Source organism: Chionomys nivalis, chromosome 1 (genome assembly GCF_950005125.1).
Source record: "Chionomys nivalis chromosome 1, mChiNiv1.1, whole genome shotgun sequence".
NCBI lineage: Eukaryota > Metazoa > Chordata > Mammalia > Rodentia > Cricetidae > Chionomys > Chionomys nivalis.
The window spans coordinates 99089325-99115112 of NC_080086.1; the positions used below are offsets into that span (position 1 = coordinate 99089325).

Consider the following 25788-nt stretch of genomic DNA (forward strand, 5'->3'; position numbering starts at 1 on the left):
ATACTTCTTCCCACCCCTTGTCATTTGTAAGTTAGTGTTTGCTCCTTGGGTCTTACATTGCCTGCATGTCTTTGGGAAGGCAGGCAACTTTGAAGAGGGTATAACATAATTTCATTCCTTCTCATCCCCACAAAGTGATAGACACCAGTGCAGGGCTGGAGTGCTAGCTCAGCTGGTAAAGTGCTTGCCATGTGGGAATCTGAATTTGATTCCCCAGAATCTATGTAAAAAGCCAGACATTGTGATATTGTCTTACAATCCCAGTGATGGTGAAAAGGCAGGTAAAGATGACAGCTCTCAGAGAGCTTGGGGACCAACTACCCTTAGCTGTGTGGCAAAGACCCAGGCCAGTGAGAGACCTTGACTCAAAAGGTAGTAGGCAACTGGAGACTGACCACTGAGATTGTCCTCAGATTTCCTTGATGCTTCTGTGGTTGCTCCAAGAACCTTCCATCCAAGAGTTCCATCTTCTATTTCTCTACCATAGGAGCAGGATCTCTGCAGTATCTTTCATGTTACTACTCTGAACCATTTTCTTTGACTCTTTACATCCCTTTCCAATGTGAGGCCATTTCCTAGCTTAAACCTCCCACCAGATCTTTGTTGACTACAGAGAAAGTTATAGGTCCCTTAGGCTTGAGGACCGTGCACTTTTCTTGAGTATGATCTACTTGCTCCATTTATCAAAATCTCTCAGACTGGCCTGTTGGCACTGGTGCTTAGGTGATCTTGGTTTGTTCTTCATTCTTCAGGTCAAATGTGTTACTCTTACTTCCAATTCTCACAATATTTTAGAATTTTTTTAAAAAAAACAATTACTATTTCATGTCTCATTTCCTATTCAACTGCAATTGTGTGTGCCCAAAACATCTTGCTTGTTTTTATGACTGAAACAGCATAATACATGACAATGCAGAAAACAAACAGAAGTCATTTTTGTTCACTTCTGTAGACATAAATTTCTGTCCCACCTGGTCCCTGCAGTTGTTCAGTCCCAAAGAAACACACAGAGGCTTATACTAATTATAGATTGTTTGTCCTATTAGCACAGTCTTCTTACTAAATAGCTCTTTCAAGTTAAATTACCCATAATTCTTATCTATGTTTAGCTACATGGCTTGGAACCTTGTCTCAGTAAGAGATTCTTATCTTGCTTCCTCTGCTTCTGGATGGTGACTGCATCTCTGCCTTTCTTCTTCCCAGAATTTTCCTAGTCTGATTTCCCTGCCTATCCTTCCTGCCTGGATACTAGCCAATCAGTGTTTTCTTAAACCAGTGCAAGTGACATATCTTTACAGTGTACAAGAGCTTTATCTGTTGAAGAACAGCTTCAGCAAAACTCATGTGTTCGAGGGTAGGAGCATGAGGATTAGAATTATTAAGCAAAAGGAACAGAGCTATAAGAGAAACACAGATACATAAGATAGTACTGGGAGGGCAACTCAGTGTATACTGAATATTGAATTCACCCATGTTTAATTTTCAAATGCTCTTATACCCCAATACAAAAGGGGGAGAAGAAGGCAAAAAACTGCTTTAACATGACACAAAGGACAACCAGAACAGTTCCTTACTTCAGTACTTGAGACATCAAACCATTGTTTTCTGAGTAAAGGATTTGGATATTTTGGGCATGAATATGTTGTGAACACACCCTATACCAAGTATCCTGTAGGCAGCCCCTCCCTATGTCAACCTCCTGTTTATTTATTTGTTTATCTATTTACTTATTTACTTCCTTCTTTATTTATTTTTTATTTATTTTTTTTTGAGCCAGGGTTTCTCTGTAGTTTTGGAGCCTGTCCTGAAACTAGCTCTTGTAGATCAGGCTGGCCTCAGGCTGGCCTTGAACTCACAGAGATCCACCTGCCTCTACCTCCCAAGTGCTGAGATTAAAGGTGTGCATCACCACTACCTGGCTTCAACCTCCTATTTTAAGTGAAGGAGCAGAAGTATGCTTGAATTCTCTGACCTTTGGTCATTACAGAAAGGATCCACCTTTATGGGCCATCTTAATGTCCAAAACACCAAGTAAGCACACCCTAGGTTTGGATATCTTGTTTTGTAGCTATACCTATTACCAACAACTTTGAAAGAGCAAAAAGAAGCTCAAACACTCTGACCTCTAGTCAAGGTGGAACAGGCTCACATCTGTTTCTGTTCCCACAATTATCCCATAGAATTTTGCCCTTTTTTCTTTTCAGAGCAAGACCCTGAATCTAATTAACTTTGTTTAGCTTTTTTTTTTCTGATCATTATCCATAACAACTTGTAACCAACACACTAAACAAAGGTAAACATTCATGATTCATTTTTTTTCGGAAATGTGAACATAGTTTTCTAGGTTACTTCCTGCTGATTGAGGGTGCTGATCATCTTATAGGGACCCAAATAAAATTTAGAATTATGGTCAAGTTCTGACTGGAGTATTCTGTGAGGCTGGATCATCTCAGCCGACAGTTTTGAAGCTGTGCTGGATGTAGAACTCAGAGTAAACTGCAACAGAGGTGCTCTGAAACATTGGATCATCTAGGCAGTCCGTTCCTATTGTAAAATTTTCAGGGGTTTTCCTCAATCAAATATTATTTTTCTTAACCCAGAATATATCCACAACCTCTCATTTCCAGTGGGGAAAAAAAGCAAAACCTCTTCTCCAAAGTTACATATCTTTTGACTTAAATTTTGAAGTCAAGGCATTTTCAAAATATATAGGTTGAATAAATTCAGCAGCATGTTTTAGCAGCTGTTGCCCCTTCCTCACCAGTCAAAGACAATCTAATAACATACAGTATCCAGGTTCTCTGTGTGTTTTCCCTCTTTATGTGGCTTTTTAAAAACTCTGTTTATTTTTTATGTTTTGTCTTTTGAGACACGGTTTCTCTGTATATCTTTGACTGTCCTAGAACTTACTCTGTAGACCAGGTTAGTCTCGAACTCACAGAGATCTGCCTGCCTCTGCCTCCCTAGTGCTGGGATTAAAAGCATGTGCTGTCACACCTGACTACTCTGTTTTTTTGTTTTTAGGGACTACTATCCATTTTCTTTTCTCTCCCAAGCCTATATGTTTTTTTAAATATTGTAAACTGGATAGAGGTTTGTTCTTTTCCTCTGAATCTGTCTTTACTGAATATCTCTATCTTTTCTGACCACATGAGTCTTTAATCTGCTAAGTGGTATGGCTGGGATTAAAACTGAAACTCTGGTGGCAGGTTCCAGTCCATTCCTTAGCTTTTTGGGAATCTTCATGCCAGATGTACTAGCAGGAGCCACATTTATTGCCACAGCTCTGTGGAGTTTTAGGTCCATGCCACCACCAAGAACCCTGATGTAGGCAGCTCATAAACACCATTGAAGTGTTTGGTGGCAGAGTCTCTTAAAATAGCTGTGAGATTTTTGCCTCTAACACTGATTCAGGAAGCCTCTCTCAAAGGAGCTGTGCCTGTACTTGAGGCCAACAAACAGAGGCTACTGGAAAAAAGACAGTTAACAAAAATCTGCACTTGACTATGTTCTTGTCTGTCTAGAATCCTTTTCTTTTTAAAGCTTTATTAGACTTTATGTAGAAATTCTTGCCAAATATTTGGGCACCATTTGTAGACAGAAGTTTCTCTCCTGCCCGGCTCTGCAGCTGTTCAATCCCAAAGAAACACACAGAGGCTTATATTAATTATAAACTGTTTGGCCTGTTAGCTCAGGCTTATTATTAACTAGCTCTTACATTTTAAATTAATCCATAATTCTTATCTATGTTTAGCCACTTGGCTTGGTACCTTGTCTCAGCATTCTTTGTTTTTTTTTTTTTTTTTTTTTTTTTTTTTTTTTTTTTTTGGTTTTTCGAGACAGGGTTTCTCTGTGGTTTTGGAGCCTGTCCTGGAACTAGCTCTTGTAGACCAGGCTGGTCTCGAACTCACAGAGATCCACCTGCCTCTGCCTCCCAAGTGCTGGGATTAAAGGCGTGCGCCACCACTGCCCGGCTTTCAGTAAGCATTCTTATCTTGCCTTCTCTACATCTGGCTGGTGACTGCATCTCTGCCTTTCTTTTTCCCAGTACTCTCTTAGTCTGGTTTCCCCGCCTATACTTCCTGCTTGGCTACTGATCAATCAGTATTTTATTAAACCAATATGAGTGACAAATCTTTACAATGTACAAGAGCATTATCCCACAGCATACTTCTATGTTTTTAAATGTCTCTGTTGTTGTAATATAAGCGGCAGGGCTGCTTCCCACCGCCACCCGGCTAGCTTTACCCGAAATAATTACACGGAAACTGTATTCTTTTAATCACTGCCTGGCCCATTAGTTCCAGCCTCTTATTGGCTAGCTCTTACATATTGATCTAACCCATTTCTAATATTCTGTGTAGTACCACGAGCTGGCTTGCCAGGAAAGATCTTTACCTGCATCTGTCTGGAGTGAGAGAATCATGGCGACTCCTGACTCGGCTTCTTTCTCCCAGCATTCTGTTCTGTTTACTCCGCCTACCTAATTTTTGTCCTATTAAAGGGGCCAAGGCAGTTTCTTTATTACTTAACCAATGAAACAACAGATAGAAAGATGACCCACCTCCATCACTCTGTGACTATAGAGTCTGAATCAGAATTCTTACTATTTATTCCTCAGCACTATTGCCATTTGACTGGGGAATCCTGTCTTGGGGAAGACCATACTATGCTTGGCAGGATATTCAGTATCATACCTGGTTCATGACTACAAATCCCATCCTATTTGTGGCAATTAGAATGTTTCCTCACATGGTCAGGTGTCTCCTGGAGTCAGAATTACCTTTTGACAGGGAGCCGCTGGCAAATAGGTTCCTGCTAACCTGCCTTGCAGCCCTGTGAGTGGGAGCTGGGAAGCTTTTTTATTGCATTCTCAAGAGCTATGAATACAAAATACACAGCCCTCTCTGACATGGCCCTATGCCCTAAAGAGAATTTTCTTTGCTGATTAGGGTCATCTATTTTTTCTCTTTCCCCTTTCTGTGCTTGGCGGACACTCCTGAAGGACCCTTGAGGAAAATGTCTACAGCATCGCCCTTTCACTGGCACAGCGGTATGGCATCTCAACGTGGGAAGTCTTCATGACCCATTTGGAGTTCCTGTTCAGTGACAGTGGGTAAGTACAGTTGACATGCACATTGATGTCCATGCCTATCTCTTCAGACTCTTGTTTAAAACCAGTAATTTCAGTGTTCTTCTTAGCTGTAAATTAGGATGTTGATGTTGGATGTTCTTCTGTGTATGTGTGGGTTTTATTGATGTATAAAACTGTGTTGGTCTGTGCCTTAGCATAATAAAGCCAGGCTGGAAATCTGATAAAAGATAGAGAGTAGGAGGAGTCAGGGGGACATCATGTAGCTGCTGAAGGAGTAACCTGCCACATTGGTAAGCTCCAGCCTTGTGGCAATACACAGATTAATAGAAATGGGCTAATTTAATAGTTAGAGCTAGCCTATAAGAAGCCTAAGACATTGACCAAACAATTGTAACTAATAATGAGCATTAGAGTAGTTATTTCATAAGCAGCTTCAGGAACAGGTGGGCAGAAAAAAACCAGTCCAGGGGAACCAGCAGGATAGAGAATATGCCTAGCTACATCTGGCATTCAATGTGGGGCTTGAACCCACGACCCTGGGATTAAGAGTCCCATTCTCTACCGACTGAGCTAGCCAGGCTGGTACTGGGTGTGATATGGCACTTTAGTAATGGGAGACAAGGGTGGGTATCTTGGCATCTTGGAGTCTACAGTGGAAGTTACAAGACAATTTGAGTAATGACTTAGGCAAGTATGAAAATAAAATTTTTATTCTCTATGTAGAAAATCCAGTTATGAAAATAGAATACTTAGGAAAGGCTTTCCTGAGAGCATAATAGTTGAGCTGTGCTATGGTTTGGGTATGGTTTTATAGCCTCCAAGTGTTTACTTGTTGAAATTTAATCCCACTGGGGGACAGTAAAGGAGCAATAACCCTGCTGTGCTGTTTAGATCAGCCTTGGGAAGGTGATTGGGATTGGATTAAGTCATCACAGTAGAGTGACTATATAAGATGGTGTAGGCATGTGTGCACTGTTTTTCCTTCACCCTGCAGTGCTCTGTCAGACTTAGGACTCTGCCAGCTAGCATGAAGGACTTGAGCTTATAGATCTGTGATCTGAATAAACTTTTGTATCATGAAGTAGTCTGTTCTGGGCATTTTATTATAGCAATTCAAAATGAAATATTGTAAGCTGAAATCTCAATATTGAGTCAGGCTTAACTATATTACAAGGGGAAGGGAGCCATTTGGGGGTGATTTAGTAAACACAGAGGTCCTTAGATTAGGAGCATGATGAGTCAGAGGGCCTGGCAGAGAGTCACTGTGATAGGACAGACATGGGGAATGATTGTGGGTGAGATGTAGGAACTAGATCATGCTGTGCTCATGATTTGGCATCTTGAAATTATATTAGTCACTGAAATATTAACATCTACATTGTAAGCATTCATCAAAGTGTACTGTATTGATATGATAGACGGTAAATGCTCTCCTAAGTACACAGTTTTTCAGACCCTCAAAGGACCATTGACATCTCTCTAAGAACCATAGGCTATTTAAACATTTGAGTGAAATAGAAGGTGAAAGGTAATTTACCAAAGTTTCACTTCAATAAGATCTCTTTGGTTAGCGTGTGGGAGAAAGATTATGGTAAGGTAGGGAACTATTGTAGGAATAGCATGCAGGACAGGTTACCCCAGCTTAGAGTGGGGCTTTGAAAGTATAGGAGAGGCAAGAATTAGTTCTATAAACACTTGAAAGGCAAAATAGTGTACTTAGCATGTGGGTAAGCTGGGATGAAGTAAAGACAGGAACAGTGAGGGAAAGTCTGTGGCTTCACCTGTTGCATGGCAGCTCCCCTGAGGGAGTAAGGGAGCTCTACTAAGGTAAAGCAGGTTGGAGGAGTGACTTGTACCTGAAAAGGGCGGGGCAAGGTTTCAGTTGCCCAGGGAGAGCTGGATGTCAGGAGACTGAGCACAGGACTGACCTGAGAGCTCTGGGCATGTCCTCTGCAGTACTCTTGGCAGGGACTCATATGAGAAAGGGAGGAGACCTGAGACAGTGTCATGGTTAGTTTCGTGTTAACACAAGCTGCGGTTATCTGAAAGGAGGAAACCATAAGGTCTGCCTGTTGGGTATTTTCTTATTTTCTTAACTAGTGATCAATAAGGGAAGGCCCAGTTTATTTGAGGTGGTGCTGTCCCTGGGGTTGGTGGTCCTGGGTTCTATAAGAAAGCAGTCTGAGCAAGCCATGAGGAGCAAGTCAGCAATCAGCCCCCCTCCATGGCCTCTCCATCAGCTCCTGCTTCCAGGTTCCTGCCCTGCTTGAGTTCCTGATGCTTTTGATGATGAACTTTTATGTAGAACTGTGAGTTGAAACAAACCCTTTCTTCTCCCAAGGTGTTTTTAGTCATAGTTTTTCATTACAGCAATAGAAACCTAACTAACATGGACAGATGTTGAGGCCTTCTGCATGCCCTGGGAGAGAATTAGCATCTGACAGAAGATTTAAACACACGTGAAAACAGGGTCTTACTGTCAGGAAGCCATGTCTAGAGTATTCCAGGAATGTAGAGATATGAAGGGGTCAAATCCTGCAAAAGGCCAAAAGTTCTTTGTAACCTAAGCATGTTTAATTTCTAGTAATCATCGAAATGTTAATGTCTACATTTGAGCATTTATCGGATTCTTCCCTGATGATGGAGCTATGGGTAGTAAACATTGTTCTGAATTCACCAATTCTTTTTTTAGGTTTTGTTTTGTTTTGTTTGTTTGTTTTTTGAGACAGGATTTCTCTGTCGCTTTGGAGCCTGTCCTAGAATAGCTCTTGTAGAACAGGACAAAAATCTGCCTGACTGCTTCCCGAGTGGTGGGATTAAAGGCATGCATCACCACTGCCCAGCTGCATCCACCAATTCTTAGGCACAGTAGTATGGTTAAATAAATATTTTCTGTGATATGTGTGGTGTTTAAAAATATACCATGGCATTTTTATTATGTATCTTTTTCTCTTTTATTGACTGGTACACAAGGGATGTTGTCTGTGCAAACAGGATGAGTCCTTGGTCTCTGAATATGTTACAAATTATCAGGCAATTGAGGAGCAGGCAAGGCTTCTCCTGGCATATCATTATACCTGAGAGCAGTGTGAATATGCAGATGCACAGCAATTACAAAGCAGGAAATCGCTACCTCCTGGCATCATTACGTGTGAGTGGCAGTGCACTTAATATTGATTTACCAAGTGCTGTTTGGGTCTGTTTCTTGCTTAGAAGGGCAGCACTTTGCCTGATGACTTCGTCAAACACACTAACTGGTTATTAGTAATCAGCCTTGTAAATACTGTCAAAGTTGCCCAACATTTAGTTAAGCCAGTGCCATTGGGCAGTTAACCAGTAGAACAACAGAAATGCTGTCCTTGGCTTTAGGGTATTGCTTTGCTGTTCCCTAAAGCTTTCCTGGTCCACCCATGAAGTTCATTTTTCCACTGGTCCTTTTCCTTCCTCTGCCTCATTTTAACCTGCAGTACCACCTTGACAGGTGCAGGTATGGCTGTGTTATGCATAGGGTGTCATCCCCCAGACCAGATGGCTCCTCCTCTGGAGCCTGTTTTCCTCAACCATAAGCAAGTGATTAAGTGCTAAAAACCTAATCTGCTCCTTAGCTTCTGGTCCCTATATCTGGAAGCTGAACCTCCTGTGCACCCAGGTACACTTGAGTTCTCGAGCTCCTTCTTCGCTATTGCCCCCTTTGTTCCTATTACTGGTTTTAAACAAAATACTGCTTTTGCTCCCACCCGGCAGACACTGGTTCTCCTGGCCTCTCTATTCTACTGTGGCATGCTCTCCTTTCACCTTCCAAACTGATGAGTTACTTATGCAGACATAGTAATGCTGTACCGTGGGGCGTCTCTAGTCAGGTTAGAGGACCCTGTAGATGACAGTAACTCTGTGAATGTGTGGCCCAGTAGCAAGGGCGTGGGACTTGAAAAATATCTTCTTTCAAGATGCAGAGCTACTGCCCAGAGCCACCTACTGCTAGCCTTGAGTGTGTATCTTAATCCTCCAAGTCACTGCCTTCCCAGTGAGGGGGGTCACTGTCCTTAACTGCAGGTCATGAAACTTAAAGCCGGAACTGCGAGGCCTGTGTGACCCAGTGGTTCTCTGTTTGCTAGTGTCGCCATTCCTGTTATCTTTGCTCTTGTTAATTCTTATTTTTCAGCTTCAAGCTTTAGACAAGGTATATTTTTTTCATACCAGAGATTATTTCTAGCTGATGAGTTAGCACTATATTTATTCATTAAATGTTAATATTTTTGTGACTTTGTATACTAAACAGTTTTAGGTACTAGACAAGTTAGAAACTTGTGGAGCTCATACTCTGATAAGGAGCTGTCTCTCTCCTCCCCATCCAAAATATCAGGTGCAGTGCATAATGGAGAACTCAGTACAGTGTGGGGAAGGCTCTCGCGTATGAAAAGAGATGCCCGCCTTTGAAGAGTGATGCAGGGCGAGCATTCTTTCCATCTCAAGGGGACTGTGGGCGAGTGTGAGTTCTTGATGTTCCATAGCTATAGGAAGGCCCCATAGCAGACCATGGTGAGCCAAGGAGACCTAAGGAAGGTGGGAACAGACATCAGTGTGTCAGAATCATTTTCCATCTCTGTCTTCTTATTAAACTTACTGTGCTTTGCTCTCAGTCTCTCTAGCCCTTGGGGTGATGGCCCAGGTGCTTTTTTTCTTGGCTGGTACACAGCACAAAACTGTCTTCTTGTTGGTAAGTTAGGTACTGTCCCTTTTGCACACACAGGCAAAGGCCTCTGATCTTGAAGAATTTGAGTAACTGCACTGGTTTTTAGTCTATTTCACTTTGGGGAAGTTTCCTTCCATCTCAGGTAGAGATGTGGAAGAGTAAACTGTCCCTTTGGGGAGCAGAATAAACTATAAAGAATACAGCTGCTTTGTTCTGAAGGAAACAACAGATGCAGAATTATGTTGGGGTATATTGTTTTCAGGTGTGTGACTTTTGTTTACAGTGCATTTGTTTAATTCTGTGAAGCTGTGTTACTGTGCCTGTCTAACACCTGGTGGTCCTAACAATGAGATGAACAACCAATAGTGAGGCAGGAGCAATGATAGGCGGAGGTGGCAGGTGGTTACAATGACCATTTCACATGCAGTAGCAAGGAATTCATTCTCTCTGCCCCCTCCTTCCCAGTGTTTCCTGGTTCTTGGAGGAGGTGATATGGATGTCCTGTTTAGGACTGAGCACGAATGTGGTGTGATTTTTATTTATTTATTTTTATTTTTTATTTTTTTTTGGCTGTGGTGTGATTTTTAAAGTTCCCTTTTTACACATAGCCAACAAGTTCCTGAAGTAGATATAATCAAAACAGTCTATTTGGGTCAGTGTCTGTCCTGTGCCAGGCACAGCCCTGGTGCTGTGACTCCCCTAATGCAAGCCTGGCTAGGCCCCAAAACTCCCCTTATTTAAAATGTTCCTGATAGCTGGGCGGTGGTGGCGCACGCCTTTAATTCCAGCACTCGGGAGGCAGAGGCAGGCGGATCTCTGTGAGTTCGAGGCCAGCCTGGTCTACAAGAGCTAGTTCCAGGACAGGAACCAAAAAGCTACGGAGAAACCCTGTCTCAAAAATCAAAAAAAAAAAAAAAAAAAAAAAAAGTTCCTGATAAAATTCTTTGAGCCATCCACGTACGTTTTCCTCCCTGCAAAATATACTTATAATTTTTTTGCAATTTTTTGCAAAAATGCCATGAAATTAGAGACTTGTTTTTGATTTTTTGAGACAGGGTGTGAAATTAGAGATCTATATAGAGTATCTGTCACATAGGAGTGTTTTCAAAAGCATCTATTACTGTTGATTTTGAAAATAGTCTACATTTACCCAATTCATCCTATGACCCCTACAGTCCATCTGAGCAATTACTCTTCAAGTCAGTGTGGATATCAGTAATTGCCATGAGGATAGTGACACTACAGGACAAGATGACTGTTTTTTAGATGGTGCCTGTTACTGTATCTGTGCTATGGTACTTTTGGAATATTGCTAAAGATGCAAATAGTATGAAGTTGTATAAACTTGTCAAAATTGACCTTTTATTGTCAAATTGCCTCCTTGGGAAGCATACAAAACTTACTCATGGGTCTCAGTATTACCACTGTATTTATATAATAAAATATTTGATAAAGGAACTCACTGAATACCATTGTTAGAAAAAAATAGAATCGCAGATACTCACTATCAGTTCTTTCAGCAACTGTCTACCTTAACCATGCCTTACTTGAGGCCTTCTTGTGCTAGATACCTCAGTTTGCCCCCCTTCTCTGGTGTGGCTGTAATTCAGAGGGTAGGTGTGTCATTTCACAGTAGCCAGTGCTAAAGCCACCTGTCCATTGGAGTCACCCATTGGAATTCATGGATCCTCATTCTGTGGAGATTAGCCTCTGTGGGAATGCCCGATCGCTGTGTCTCAACTGTGCCGAGCAAAATTCTCAGATGGACACATTGCCTTTTTGTAGAGTATTAACAGAGAGAGCTATCTCTGGAAGGTCTAACTTGGGACCAGCTTCTACTTCCTTCCAGTTAGATTACTTTTGTTTGAGTTTTGGCTTCTTTCAGACAATAGAAACAAGACCTTCTGTGGAGTGTAGTTATCAAGGCCAAGAGGTGTTGTAGACGTAAAGTATTGCTGGGTTGCCTGTAAGTTTCATGTCACCCTGCCCCCATCCCCTCTCTGTGCTCCCTCTAATTCTCCCAGGAACCTTCCTTTGTCTCTTCCTTTCTCGTTCTTCCGCTTTCTTCTCTTATGTCTATTCCTTTTAGTCAGCTAATGGAATTGTATTGTTTCTCAGTCTCAGACTAAATAAAGTAAAATGTATTTAAATAAATTCATTTTCTTGTACAAATGAAAGTCCCTTCAGTGCATGCTGTTTTGAATCAGTTTTGAGTTATTGACAACTCGAAAGCATTGCAGAGTATCTTAATCATAGGAATATTCATAATAATTCTACTCCTTGTACATTAAGTACAATCAATGCCCACGCCTTCCAGTAGTTAGCCCCTGAAAGATAAGTAGACAACATACAGAGTGTAAGCTGCTTCATAGCTAAACTTCAGTGCAGGAAAAAAGCACCTAAACCATTTTTAAAGGTAATTATTAGTTAGATTAAAGAAAAGTATACAATGGTTTTATAGTATTTTGTTGGCTTTTTTGAGTGGGGTCCTTTGGAATTGTTTTCTAAGCAAAGATTTAATTTCTTGTTCTAAAGAGAAGATAACAGTTTGTTTCTCTGAAGTTATTAAAATGGACTATTGGTTACTGGCATCTACAGAAGATCTTAACACATTGTAATTTATTGGAGAGAGATGCTTGATTTTTTTTATCTTGTGTCAGTACAGGTATTCCAGGATCTGTCTTGACAAGATAATTAGGTGAAACTGAATATGAGACAGACTGACTTGTCAGCTCAGAATGGGAAGTGAGTGGATGAGGAGACAGTCATGTTGAGACGGACTGGACTCACAATTAAGTCAAGATGAAGCTAAATAAGCTGCTATGGAGCCCTTGTCCATGCTGTAGACTGCTTTTTCCCGAACACTGTTTATTGGGCTGTTAGGAGTGAAGTGTGACAGGATGACTCTTAGCATATTGTTGTTAGAAGGGACAACTGGTAAAGATGGATTCCTGTTTGTAAGGCAGTGTTAGTATGGGTGCTTGGCCTTCATGACACACAGTCTTTTTGTGAGGTAATGAGCAAATATACTCTGAGACCAAGTGGGTCAGGGTGACAGTTTCTCTTCCATGTGGTGATAATTAAGCCGCTGCAAGTTACTAACATAGGAGTCGACATAGTGAGTAGAAAGCTCTTTCTTCCTCTCCACCACCTTCACCTTCTCTCTTTTCATCTGGGTGGCTCATCTTAGTGAGGCTATACAGTGTGTGGGTCATGTTAGTGGAATTATACACTATGGGCCGTTAGTGGGTTTACACAGTGTGTGGGTCATCTTAGTGGGGTTACATAGTGTGTGGGTTGTCTTAGTGGGGTTACACAGTGTGTGGGTCATCTTAGTGGGGTTACGCAGTGTGTGGGTCATCTTAGTGGTATTATGCAGTGTGTGGGTCGTCTTAGTGGGGTTACGCAGTGTGTGGGTTGTCTTAATGGGGTTACACAGTTTACAATTTTCTTTCTCACTTCATCATTCTCAGACCTCATTTTTTCAAATTATGAAGAAACTTGTTTGTGATTTTACTATATGACTAAGTACAGTGTCCCCCAAGTATTGAAAGCACCATTGCTATTCATGTGGTGGAGGGCCCTAAGGAGTCACACACATTCCAGGGCCCTGAGATTTTCAGAGACCTGAGTTGACTGTCTAGAGGAAAACAGGAGACCAAATGAAGTCTTCTTTCCTCTCCAGTTAAATAAAATCTAGACAACTCGTTCAGCAAACAAATATCCTGATCTTTTCTTTACCTCATCAGATTAACCTTAAATACCTCTTATTAAAGTTTGTTAGAATTTGAGTTCATATAAAAAGATACTTAAATTAGTATGAAAATATTAAGATGAATGTTTTATTTAAGAAGCAGTTCCATAGATAGTATTGAAAGCATAATTATCTCTTTCCTGTTTTAACTTGAACATGGCATGAAGTTGATGTTTATTGAATATTATTAATTCAATACTTTTAGATGTAAGACATGCCAAATGTTGAAATTTTATTCTTCCCCTTGCTAGTTTATTATTACATTTTAAATTTGCATTTTTATTTATTGCTTATTTTGTATGTACTTCTGCACATATGTGTGGAGAGCATAAATTATTTAGAATAAATGTCCTGTCTTATGAGCTAGCTGGCAAGAATAGACAGTCTTAGAACTTTCGGAATGCCTGTTTCTCAGGGCAGCCATGGCTCTGCCTGTGGTGACATGTGAGAAAGGTCACATAGCAGGATGGCAGATCTCTACTTCTTGTTTGTTTCACTTTATACCTACTGCATAGGTCTTGTGGCTAATAAGAAAAGACTTATTATCTATGGGCCAACAAGATGGCTCACATTGTGGCCTGAATTGCATCCCAGGACCCATGGTGGAAGAAAGAATCAACTCCTAGAAATTGTTCTTTGACTTCCATGTGCTCAGTGTATCAAGCATCTGTGTGAGCTCCTTCCACAGCATATCACACACACACACACACACACACACACACACACACACACACACACACACACTGAATTAGCCTTTCCTTCAGGGCTTATTATCATATTTATTAAGGGAACAACATAATAACAGAGACTGTTTGATTCTTGATTTCAGTTTGTCCACAGGAGAAATTGAAAAGCGAGCCCAAACCCTTCATCTCTTTGACACTTTGAAGACAGATCCCGAGTCCTTTCATAAGCACATGGTCAAGTATATCTACCCCACCATCGCGGGCCTCGATCATGAAAGGCTGCTGTATTACTTCACTCTCCTGGAAACGTGTGGTTGCGCGGACTTCGAGACAGCTTCTATTAAACCAGAAACCCACATTCGCCTACTGAAGAAATTTAAAGTCGTTGCATCAGGTAGGACACGTATGTTCCTGCTGGCCCCTCCTTTCTAAATGAAACCTAGGGATTAATCTTCCGCTCGCATCCAGCTGTGTTTGTAAACTGTCACTGAGAGTGAATCCACAGGTCTGTGGAGGAGATTGACGTTAGCTTGCATCTTCCAGCTCCTTTGCCCTGCAGTGAGAACATTCTGCGTCAGGAAAAGACAGTCGTCTCCTGAAATTTCCTAGTGATTTCAGGTGGATCTGCTGTGGACAGCCTTCTTTGGTCATATTTGCTATTTTAAAATGACATGATTGGTACACTAGTCTTACGCAGTTTGGCAGAATTTCACTTTAGTAGAACCCATTTATTTAAAACAGTCATGGCGTTTGTAGGGCTAAAAAGGTAGGTCAGCATTGGAGCACTTGCTGCTCTTTCTTACTGAATTCCTAGGTTGGTTCCCAGCATGTCGTTAGGCAGTTTACAGTTTCCTAGACAACCTCAGCTCCACAAGCTCCAACACCCTCTTCTGGCCTCCATGGCCACCTACACATGTGGAACACAGACATGGATGCAGGTACTCACACATACGCATAAAAGAAGTAAAGTCTTAAACATATATGTACAATTTAAATATGTACATTTTAAATATGTATATACAAAATTAAATATTTGCAGGACAGGTAAAGAGGAAGCTTTGTACCTTGATGCATTTTAGAAGTGGGTAGAGTGGTGTCCATGTGCTAATAGCTGGGAAATGAAAGGGGTCACCTACCTTAAATCTCTGCAGTGCTCCATACTTTATGTGGCACTTTGGTTTATGTTCATCTTCTTTCCATGGCAACTGTGAGAGTGTCCTTCAGGTTATCAGTTGTTCTGAGAGCTGTCTTAAGTAGCCGGTGACAAATGGGCAGACTGGTGACTGTGCTTATGGAAGACAGCGTAGGTGCAGAGGGGCATGAGCTGTAGGCAAGGCAACAGTACAGAGAAGGACACGGAGAGTTGTGTAAGTTGAGTGATGTGGGATTGCACAGTGTTGGTCTAGGCTGGGACTAGAACTAGAATCTGATCTTCTCTTGAAAGCCGAAAGCTCACAGTATAAATTGCTGTCTTTTAATTTAGCCATCCAAGGGGCTCTGTGTGTTTGAGGCCTGTGCATGTTTCCACCTGAGTCAGCCACTTCCTCCCATTCTCTTCTCCCCATAGGTCTTAATTATAAGAAGTTGACAGATGAAAGCGGGGATGCGCTGGGAGCACTGGAGCTGGTGCTCACGAGTCAGAACATCCTATCTATTTCCAAACTTGCTCCCAGAATCCCTGAGAAGGATGGGCGGATGCTTTCCCCCAGCTCTCTGTATACCGTCTGGTTGCAGAAGTTGTTCTGGACGGGAGATCCTCAGCTCATCAAGCAGGCCCCGCAGTCATCCCCGGAGTGGCTGCATGCCTATGACGTCTGCCTGAAGTACTTTGATCGCCTGTGTCCAGATGACCTCATCACTGTTGTGGATGCAATTACTTTTTCTCCAGAAGCTGTATCCAAGGTAACTGAAAAAGTATTTGAAGGCAGATTGAGAGTACTTGGGGAAAAAAGAAAATTGTGCTTACATTCTATAGATTGGGTTTTATTTTCTTCCTTGAAGTAGAAAAAAATACATTTGGCTTCTCTTTTTTACTGAGCTTAATTGAGAAATCACTTTCTCCAATTACATATAAAGAAACAATAAAAAGCAGTGATTTACTCATATATTTTGAGCTGCTATAGTTCTTATGGGTGTGTCATAATTATCATAGCAACATCCTTTTTTTTTTTCTTTTTTTAAACTGTGAAGTGTAAGGGTGTCTATTGTCCATCCTTGTTTCATTTTACTGAGAACCTAGTCTGACACCTTTCTGGACTCTGGTCGAGCCCTTAGGATCTTTTCCATGAATATGAATGATGCAGAGCAGGACATGGTGATTGGGTGTCTCTGGAGTGCATGCCGTCGTTGCTGGTGCTCTGTATTGGTATCTGAGCCCTTCGACCCCATTCTGAGATCTGCTCTCCCAACCTTATCAGTAGTTACTGTTTGGGCCCCGCATTGTGCCTCTTAGCATCTCTCTCAACCTCTACCTTCACCATCACTGTTTACCTTCTCTTCTCCACACCTGCACTACCTTTTTCTTCCTCCATGACAGCAGGTGTATGCAGTACCTCTCCTGAATTGATTTGCTATAGTTAGTATTGTGCTGCTATTACAACACTCCTGTAGGATAGTTGCAAAGCCTTGCAAAGCATTCATCTGGTGCTTGACCCAGTGGATTCTAGGTGTTAGTCATTCACAAGATTCCAGGCTCTGGGTAACCAAGAACCTTTTCATTTTTGATTAATATAATCCAACTAATTTAAATAACCTGATTTTGGGTTTTACAGCCACTGCTTTGAATTGGGGATAATCCTTGTTTTCCGAAGGAAATAAGGGTAATTTTAGAAGAAAGCTAGCAAGATGAGTCTAAGAAGGGCTTGCACTGGGGCCACGTGAGCCTGCCATGTCGTCCATCAGCTGTGAGAATCCGTTAGACTTTCACCTCTCCTAGAGGAGGCTAAGGATAAAGAAGGTGTCTGCTGCTTTGAAGAGACCCCATGACCACAGCAGCTCTTATTAAAGGAAAACATTCAGTTTCAGAGGTTCAATCCATTATCGCCATGGAAAGTCATGAGGTGCACGCAGACATTGTACTAGAAACATGAACTGAGGCAACAGGAAGTGAACTGAGACACACACTGGGTATAGCTTGAGTTACCCCCACAGTGATGCACTTCCTCCAAGGCCATACCTCCTATTAGTGCTACTTCTACTTCCTATAGGCCAAAAATTCAAACACTCAAGTCTGTGGTGGCCATGTCTATTCAAACTACCATAGCTGTTGTTACCTGATTTTAGAGGCAAAGTAAAGCTGGTAAAAAGGAGCCACAGTTTGACCTGAGGAAGCTATGGATGTCCTTTTGTAGCCATTATACTTCCTTACCTGTAGGAATTGATAACAACAGGTCAGTGGAGCCTCGGGTCCTAGAGCCCGCCTAGCAACTAAGGACCAGAGGGAATCCCCGAGCTGCCTGCCATGGGCCATGGCCACAGCAGAGCTAAGTTTAAATGAGAAGTAGGGAGTATATAACATGTGGGAAGGGACCAATCCACCTAGGAGTCTGAAGTCAAAATCTGGCTCTTGAGCTGAAACCTGAACGCTACTGAAGGAGTTGACAAGGACTTGGCCAGAAGACCCTTCCTTCAGCATAGGCTCCTGGCAACCCTCGGGCTGCAGGATGTCATAAGTAGTTTATGTGAAGCCAGCAGTGGTCCACTCTGGTGTGTGGTAAATGGGAACATGCCTGTGGTAGTCTGTCCAGGTAGTAGCCCTGGACCTTCTTCAGCTGTGGTGTGAGCCAAGTGGGAGTGGCCCTGAACCTTTTTAAGCTGGGATTTATTCATGTGGCAACTTGAGTGACATCTAGATTCCACTTGGAGTTTTAGCTTCGGTCTATGTCATCTTAGTCTTCAAGATTTAAAAATACACCGTATGCTCGCTAAACCAACCTTAATCATAGGCTTTCAAGATTATGTGAACTATTTGAAAGTGTATGACACAGTTGTTTGTGTCTGTAACTTTATGAGGAAAAAACACATGGCTGGCTCAGGGAAGATTCGGTGAATTACTGTGTTGTTCCCTTAACTCAGGTGGAGTAATCCAGGTGCAGCATTGCTTTCTCATGGACTGGTCTCAAAAGTGAGTTTTCTAGTGCGACAGGAAAATTATAAACGTAAAATAATTGCCTTACAATCTGTATCTTTAGTCTAGGTTTAAAATCTCTCCCCATTTTATTAATTGTTTGGCTTTTTATTTTCTGGTTAGAGCTTCTATTTATGGCATTTAGATAAAGCAGGTATTCGAAACTATGTAGCACTGAGACATGGAGGGAAGGAGGGGGAGTGAGAGAGGGAGGGAGGGAGGAAAGAGAGAGAGTGTGTGATATGAGACACAAGGCCCACATGTTAGAGGACACATTTGGAAGATGGAATACAACTGGATTTGTTGAAATTTTCAAAACACCAGATGTTCCCACAGCTTGTGCACGATGCTGCAAGTGTACAGTGAGTGTGTGTTATTCATCCACAGTACACAGTTTTCAGGAGCGTGCCCACAGTTAATTCACAGAGAAATCTTTAGAAAGAATACGTAAGCTTTTTCTAGAGCGCTTAGCAAGACAGTCAGCAATTGTTCAGATACTAAAATTCAGACAGGAATTTCCTGACGTCTGCATCATGAGCTGAATCCACAGTGATCGTGCCAATGGTCTCTTTCCCTACTTGTCCCAACAGTTGTTTAATTAACATTTGCATTAGCAGAATTCTCAGATGCTCTGGGGACATCGTTCGCCAAATAGCATTATGTCGTATGGAGTGGCTACCCTTTTCCAGTGCTTGAGGTGAAGGGTATGCAGAGGGGAAAGGATGAGATGTGTATCTGCTGCAGCCTGAATTTCTGAGTTGGTTGGAGTGGCCCCACCTTGTTAACTTCAGCAACTGGAAACACTTTTGTCTTAGGTACAGACATGTGAGGGTGGCTAACACTGTTCCCAGGGAGACGTGAGCACGTGTCTCCTCACCCCAGAAAGGGAACCGGCAATAGTTGGTCTGGCTGTCACCAAAGCCTGACTTGGTAAGCCAATTTGTTTATTAGGGGTTCTTACAGAAGTTTGGGTAGCAGGCAGTTAACAGGAGTGGTGGTGAAGGGTCATTTATGGCTGAGAGGTGACTCGAATGGTGACTGCATCAGCAAAAGACACTGAAGCCTGGGCCACAACTCCCCACAGCTGGAAGCAGGGAGCTCAGAGCCTCACAGGCAGCAGCAGCTGGACAACTGGGGAGGGCCGTCCCAGGCAGCTGGCTTGGACTCTATGCCCTGTTTCTACATTTAGACTGTTGTTCTGACTTCAGTCGTAAAGAAAAGTCAGTGTACACAGACATGTGGTTAGGAAAGAGCATGGTGTGGTAGCCACTACTTTGGGGTGCATTTTGATATTCTACTCAAGCATGAAACACTTTAAATACTAGCTGCAGTCAGAAATCTAAAGTAAAAATGTAATTGCATTAGGCATTTGGAAGTATTGGTGCACTGGATGATGAAGATCACTCAAATGTTGAGACATTGCGTTGTTCAGTGTCAAGAAGTTGCGTGTGGTACAATGAGCACCAGGCTTTCATCTTGATTTTTTTTTCAGATACTGTCAAGCTAAGAGTGGGAGATGTAAGATTCCTTTTTTCCCCCATTTTTTTTCAAACTTTATCATTGAAAACAAATACTGTGCACTGTTTTCCTTGAATTAGTAGACTTTTCAGTTTGAAGAAAGTATGTCAGATATTTGTCAGCTGATTTTTGAAGGAAAAAAAAGTTGCTCACAAAGCTCAGGCTCTGTCAGCTCCCGGTTCGCATGATTGCATAGATTCAGTGTCCTGATGACACTTGTCTACATAGTGACGTGCACAGATCTCACTTCTTCACGTGGAATATTGATGGATAGATACAGTGATATTTACTTGATAAACTTAACTACCTCTTACGTGGAATGTCAGTGCCCTGCAGTGACTTTTATGTAAGTCCTCACAGCTTCACCTACGATTGCATTTACATTTTGAGTATGACGTCAACACGCTAGAAATAGGTAAATAATACATTACTTTCATTATAAAAACCATTTTTACTTTTAACATTCTTTGAAGTAATTAAGAATTCCTTATAGTTTGTTTACATACCACACTTTGACATTGTTTTGGGACGCCTGATACTTTATGGACTTCACTAAAAGTTACCATCTCTAGCAAGAATAACTCTCACAGTTCTGTTCAGTGTTTGCACAAAAGATAGTTTCAAATTTCTAAGACTCATTTATTATTTTTATGCATATGTTTGTAGCCACATGAATTTATGTGCACCACATGAGTGCAGGACCATAAATATATAAAAATAGTTTAGTAGAAATTTCAGCATTGTTATTGGTAGGAACTGGAGAGGGGAATGTGGCTTACTTCTGTCAATCCTGTTCATCTTGAACTATCTAGATCTTCACCCAACCCTGCCAGACACACAGGCAGGCCTGCAGCTCACACCATGCTCATGGAAAGGGCTACCTTATTTTTATTCACAGGCTCCAGAGAGGCAAATTCTAGTTAGTGCTTACAGTAGATCTAGATACCTAGGGAGTTTGAAATGTAACGTAAGTGAAGTTGTCCTTTGTTTTATCGTCCCAACGTGTGGCCAGTGTAAGATGTTAAGGGGAATTTGCGAGTGAGAACGGATCACAAAACACACAACAGAACCCACTTTAGGAGATTATTGAGAGAAAGACATATGTGCAGGCCTGAGAAAGCTGGTTCAAGAAGGAGAAAGCAGGCGGGTTCACTTTTTATAGGCTGCCTAACACATGCACACAGGGGCTTACATAGCTTGCCCATGCATCATGTGAGCATGCTGCACATAGATCACATAGGGCTTGAGGGCCCTGGGTGTCTATGTAAGTTGCCTGAGCACTTGATGGTGCATGCGCAGCCCTGGAACCCGGAAGTGCCAGCACTTGGGGTGGCTAGACATTTTGCCAAAGTGCTAGGTGATGGAAATGATGACATTTCACCCTTTTGTTTATTATAAAAATTTGGGAGTGTTTATGGGTAGTTGATGGGTGGGAATGGGGTATTGGGTCTCTGGAGACTACTTTCTGCTGGCTTGTGAATGTTAGAGAGTTGGGGTACTTGGCCATGTCCTGGGATAGCTGGTTACTTCAGTGTTTTCTGGGCTCTGTGGAACTATCCGGCTGGCAGCTTGGACCTGCCAAGATGGTGGCAAGGCAGAAGATTATGTTTAGAAAAATTTTAAATCCTGGTGATTGAGGGAGGAGGGTCCTAAGATGAAAAATTAAGGAGGGTTCCTGAGATGGAGGAGGGAGTTTCCCAGGGGTCCCAAGACCAAGGAAGAATTAAATGATACTTATCCTGGGAGACCAAAGAAGAATTAAATGATACTTATCCTGGGAGACCAGGGAAGAGTTATATGATAGTTATCCTGGGCGAGTCTGGTCTATTCAGGTAGGTCCAATTTGGCTCTCTGAAGTTTATGAGAATGTTTAAATTTATAAAAATAGATAAATTTAGACACATTCAAAGCTCATGGTTATGGTAGTAAGGTGTTGGAATAGAAGATTATGGATAGTTATACAGTGAGCAAGGAGGGAGGGGAAGAAGAGGGAATTATTAGACCTATTGATATTTTTCCTGAAGCAAACCTTAAGGCACTTGTTTCTTTTAGCATCATGGTATTACCTTAATGTCCAGGAGACACCGCTGTAGTCAATGATAAACGTGTTATATTAAAATCTTTTTTGTGAGTCTCCCTTTTGAATCTGGGGGTGTGAATATCCCCAGACTGTTATTGTTTCTTACTACCTTAGCATCTGACAGTCTTTGCACCTCCAGCTCTGTGTTTAATGGTGTTCTCTCTAGCAACAGCTGAATAGTTAACTGGAAATTTCAATATGACATTGGAGATACAGCCTAGAGGATAGTGGAAAGAAGTGTGTAAGGGTCAGGCACTACCGGTAAAAAGGGACCACTGCAGAATTAATGAACCAGAGGTCTTGAACCAGGCCATAGTTTCCGTTAGGTTTTTTAACTGAAGGAATAAAGGTATTAAAAGGAGAAGGGGCGGGACAAAGCAGCTTTTTTCTTAGAAGGTCAGAGATGATAGGCTTAAGTCCCCTAAGGCTCTGGAGTGAGAAAGGGTACTGAGCTTGGGTAATGCACATGGTAGGATCCTATAATTAGATGGCAATGGGGTGATGGAGTTTAGCAATAGAGAGGTTTTGGGTGTCCCAAAGTAGGGGGTCCACCTGAGAGGCCGGCAAAGGAAATGACATATTGGAGCTAGGAGGCTAGGAGGAAGAGGAGAGGAGCTGCTGGCAAGGCCTGGGGTCAGACGAATGGAAGGGGAAAACGAAATAGATGGTACCAATTTAACCAAAAAACCTCTTCCTGTAAGAGGTACAGGACAGGTTGACATGACTAAAAATGAATGAGTGAGAGGAATACCCCTAAGAATACAATTGAGTGGTGGAGTCTGATGAGGTAGGTAAGGCTGTCCTCCTGCCCCAACAATAGGGAAACTAGAAGGAGAGGTAGGTCTCCCAAACTCCCTCAGTACCAAGTATGTGGCTCCAGTGTCCAAGAGAAAGTAGATGGACTGTCCTGATACCATGATATTCACCTACGGCTCCTATTACAGATGACGGTTGTGGTCGTGTCAAGGGAGCCCAGGCAGCCTCAATCGTCCATGGCCAAACCTAGAAGGTCTGTTTGGGAGTTATCTGTGTCTGATGTCTCCATGTAACAATGTGCACAAGGACAATTGATTGCCCAATGCCCTTCCCTATGGCACTTTGGACACAGTCTCATGGGACCAATATGAAGATTAGGACACATCTGGGCCCAATGCCCAGTTTTACCTCATTTGAAACATGGGCCTGGCAGCCTTTGCGCCTCGAGGGGCAAGCAAGCGGCAGAGGCAGGACAGTCAGTCACCTCAGCCAGCCGGGTGGCCTTGGCCAGCATTTGACATTTCTCTCGACAGTTCTTATCATGCCCTCCATGGCACACCTTAAAAGCCAGCTCTAAGATTTCTGCCTGTGAGGTCAAGGGGCCTTTCTCCAAACTCTTAAGTTTAGTGGTAATATCGGGGAAGCTCTGGGAAAGGAAATGTATCCTGAGGAGCTGTTTGCCCTCTGTGGTCTCTGGATCTAAATTTAGTATACTGCAAGGGAACCTTTGTGCGGCATTCTAAGAATGCAGAAGGATTTTTATTTGTATCCTGAACAACATCTAATAGTTTATTATAGCTTTCTGGTTTGAGGGTAGCCTTATGGAGACCCGCCAAGAGGCATAAACTGGTCTCTAGCTAAAATAATACCACCCGAGTGTTATAATCCCAGTGTGGATCTTGCTTTGGGACACCTCTGCCCTGGGATGTGGGGGTATGCTGCATTAGTCTGGGGAACCTCATCTGCATGTACTTTGACCTGCACCCAAACTCCCCTGCACTCCTCAGGAAGTAGGTGATTACTTAGGACCGTAAAAATATCATGCGAGGTGAGACTGTAAGATTGGATAATGTATTGGAATTGTTTTATGAAAGAGGTAGAATTAGACATATAAAATCCCAGTTTTTTTCTATGTGAGAGAGTTCTGAGAGAGAGAAAGGAGCGTGTACCTTGACCAGCCCATCCACACTGACTACCCCTTGCAATGGGAAAAGTGCGGCCAGCTTGGTTGTGTCAGGATGTGCTAGCATCATTCAGGCATGTGAGAGGAGGGGTAAAAGTGGGTGCTAGAGTTGGGTGGCTGCTGTAGCATGGCATCGGAGAGGAGGAAGGATCCAGAGGGCCTGATGGAGCAATTCATGAGGGGAGAGAGAGAACTGGAGAGGTAGAAGTATCTGTCTGCTGAGGGTGGAAAGGTGGAGATTAACAGGGTCCAGAGTGGAAGCAGGATGTTCCTCCGGCTCAGATGGCATAGCCAGGAACATGTGAGCAGATGAACAGCTTGCAAGGACAGAGGGCTTCAAGCTTAGACAGACAAAGTCTTGGATATAAGGAAACTCTTTCCATCTGCCTGTGTGCTGACAAGTCAGAGAGCTCCCGCAGAATATTCGGGATCTAAGGTGCCATTATGTGGTCACTTTCAGTTATTATCTAAAGGATACTTGGACCATTTCTTAGTACAAAGGTGGATAAGCTTGTGAATCTGTAAGGCATTAAGCTTTGAGGTTTCAGGGTCTCTAAATGACATCCCGGGGGTGGGGAGGTTGAACTTGATAGTTTTGAGAGTTTATTTCCCATAGCTAAGAATGTAAGAAAGGTGAGGACCCAATGGCAATTAACTACAAATGTCTTTGGGATAATGCAAGGGTCAAGGCTAGGTCAAATCAATGTAAGGCCCATTGGTACAGGAATCGAGGACCAGATAGGACCATTCCAAGTGGCTTGAGAGAGGACAGCAGTCCAAGAGAGACACAGAACCAGTGAAACTACCAAGAACGGATTACAAGACACACCACAAAACCCACTTAAAGAGTTTATTGAGGAAGAGACGTGCACAGGCCTGAGGAAGTTGGTGCAGGAAAAGAGCATGGAGCAGGTTTGTCCAGCTCTTAAAGGCTGTCTAACGCTTGCACACAGGGGCTTATGTAGCTGTGTCATGTGTAGATAACGTGACCATGCTGCATATAGGTCATGTTGGGCTTCAGGGCCCTGAGTGACTGTGTAAGTAGCCTGAGCGCTTGATGGTGCATGCACAGCCCTGGAGCCCAGAAGTGCCAAAACACTGGGTGATGGAAATGATAACACATTATAAGTTCCCTGAGACACAAGGTCCTTTCAAATGGTCAGTATCCACATGAACATGTTAGATGGTCTCTTGAACCATACATGACTACCAGTGAAGGACACAAGTAATAGAAGAGCTCTCTGTCACAACAACCAGGTAGACCACTAGGGGGAAGGGCAGGGCTAGGTGTAGACATCAGTGTCTTCCCCGCCATGTCACTTGCTGGGTGTTACTCCTCTCCAGAGAAGTGGGAGAGGAAAGTGTGAAGCAGCATTTGCTTTCTTTGGACTCATAATGGAAAGTTCCTGGTTTATAGGCCAAAGAAGAAACTGAAGAAAGAGAAAGCTGCTTCCCACTCCTTTTCAAAGAAGTATCACACTGAACCTAACTAAGGCCCTAGAGCTCTTCTCTGCTGTGTGACATACAGTAATGTCTACAGTTTATTGCCCACTTACTGTGTACCAGGACTGACCTAAGAGTTTCCCTTATCACCAGTGTTATAATCTCCTTTGCAAAGTCAGCTCAAGGTCAGAGGTTAGATAATTTCAAAGTGAGAAGTAAGTTTGTAGCTAAGCCAGAATTCCAATTCTGGTTTTATCTCCTCCACTGTTAGAGGACTTCACCAGATAAGGAGCTTTCTTTTTTAAGGAGCCTACAATTTTAGAGACAATATATTCAATTTTGGATGTGTCACTGCTCTTCGTATATGGAGTCCACATCTACCTGTGGAGTTCGTTTTTTCTGTAACATAGAAATAGTGCCTCTTCTTCCTCACTGTGGCAGGTCTTCGCTAGAG

The 25788-nt window shown here is 42.5% G+C and overlaps 1 protein-coding gene across 2 annotated transcripts in view; it reads left to right on the forward strand.

The window, feature by feature from the left end:
* Positions 1-25788, forward strand: part of Nbas (NBAS subunit of NRZ tethering complex) — a 319717-nt gene that overhangs the window by 225019 nt on the left and 68910 nt on the right. For both annotated transcript variants that reach the window (XM_057768127.1, XM_057768135.1), the window contains exons 42-44: positions 5006-5116; positions 14372-14622; positions 15796-16130. In XM_057768127.1, the coding sequence (XP_057624110.1) occupies positions 5006-5116; positions 14372-14622; positions 15796-16130 (697 nt within the window). The remainder of the gene's footprint in view (positions 1-5005; positions 5117-14371; positions 14623-15795; positions 16131-25788) is intronic.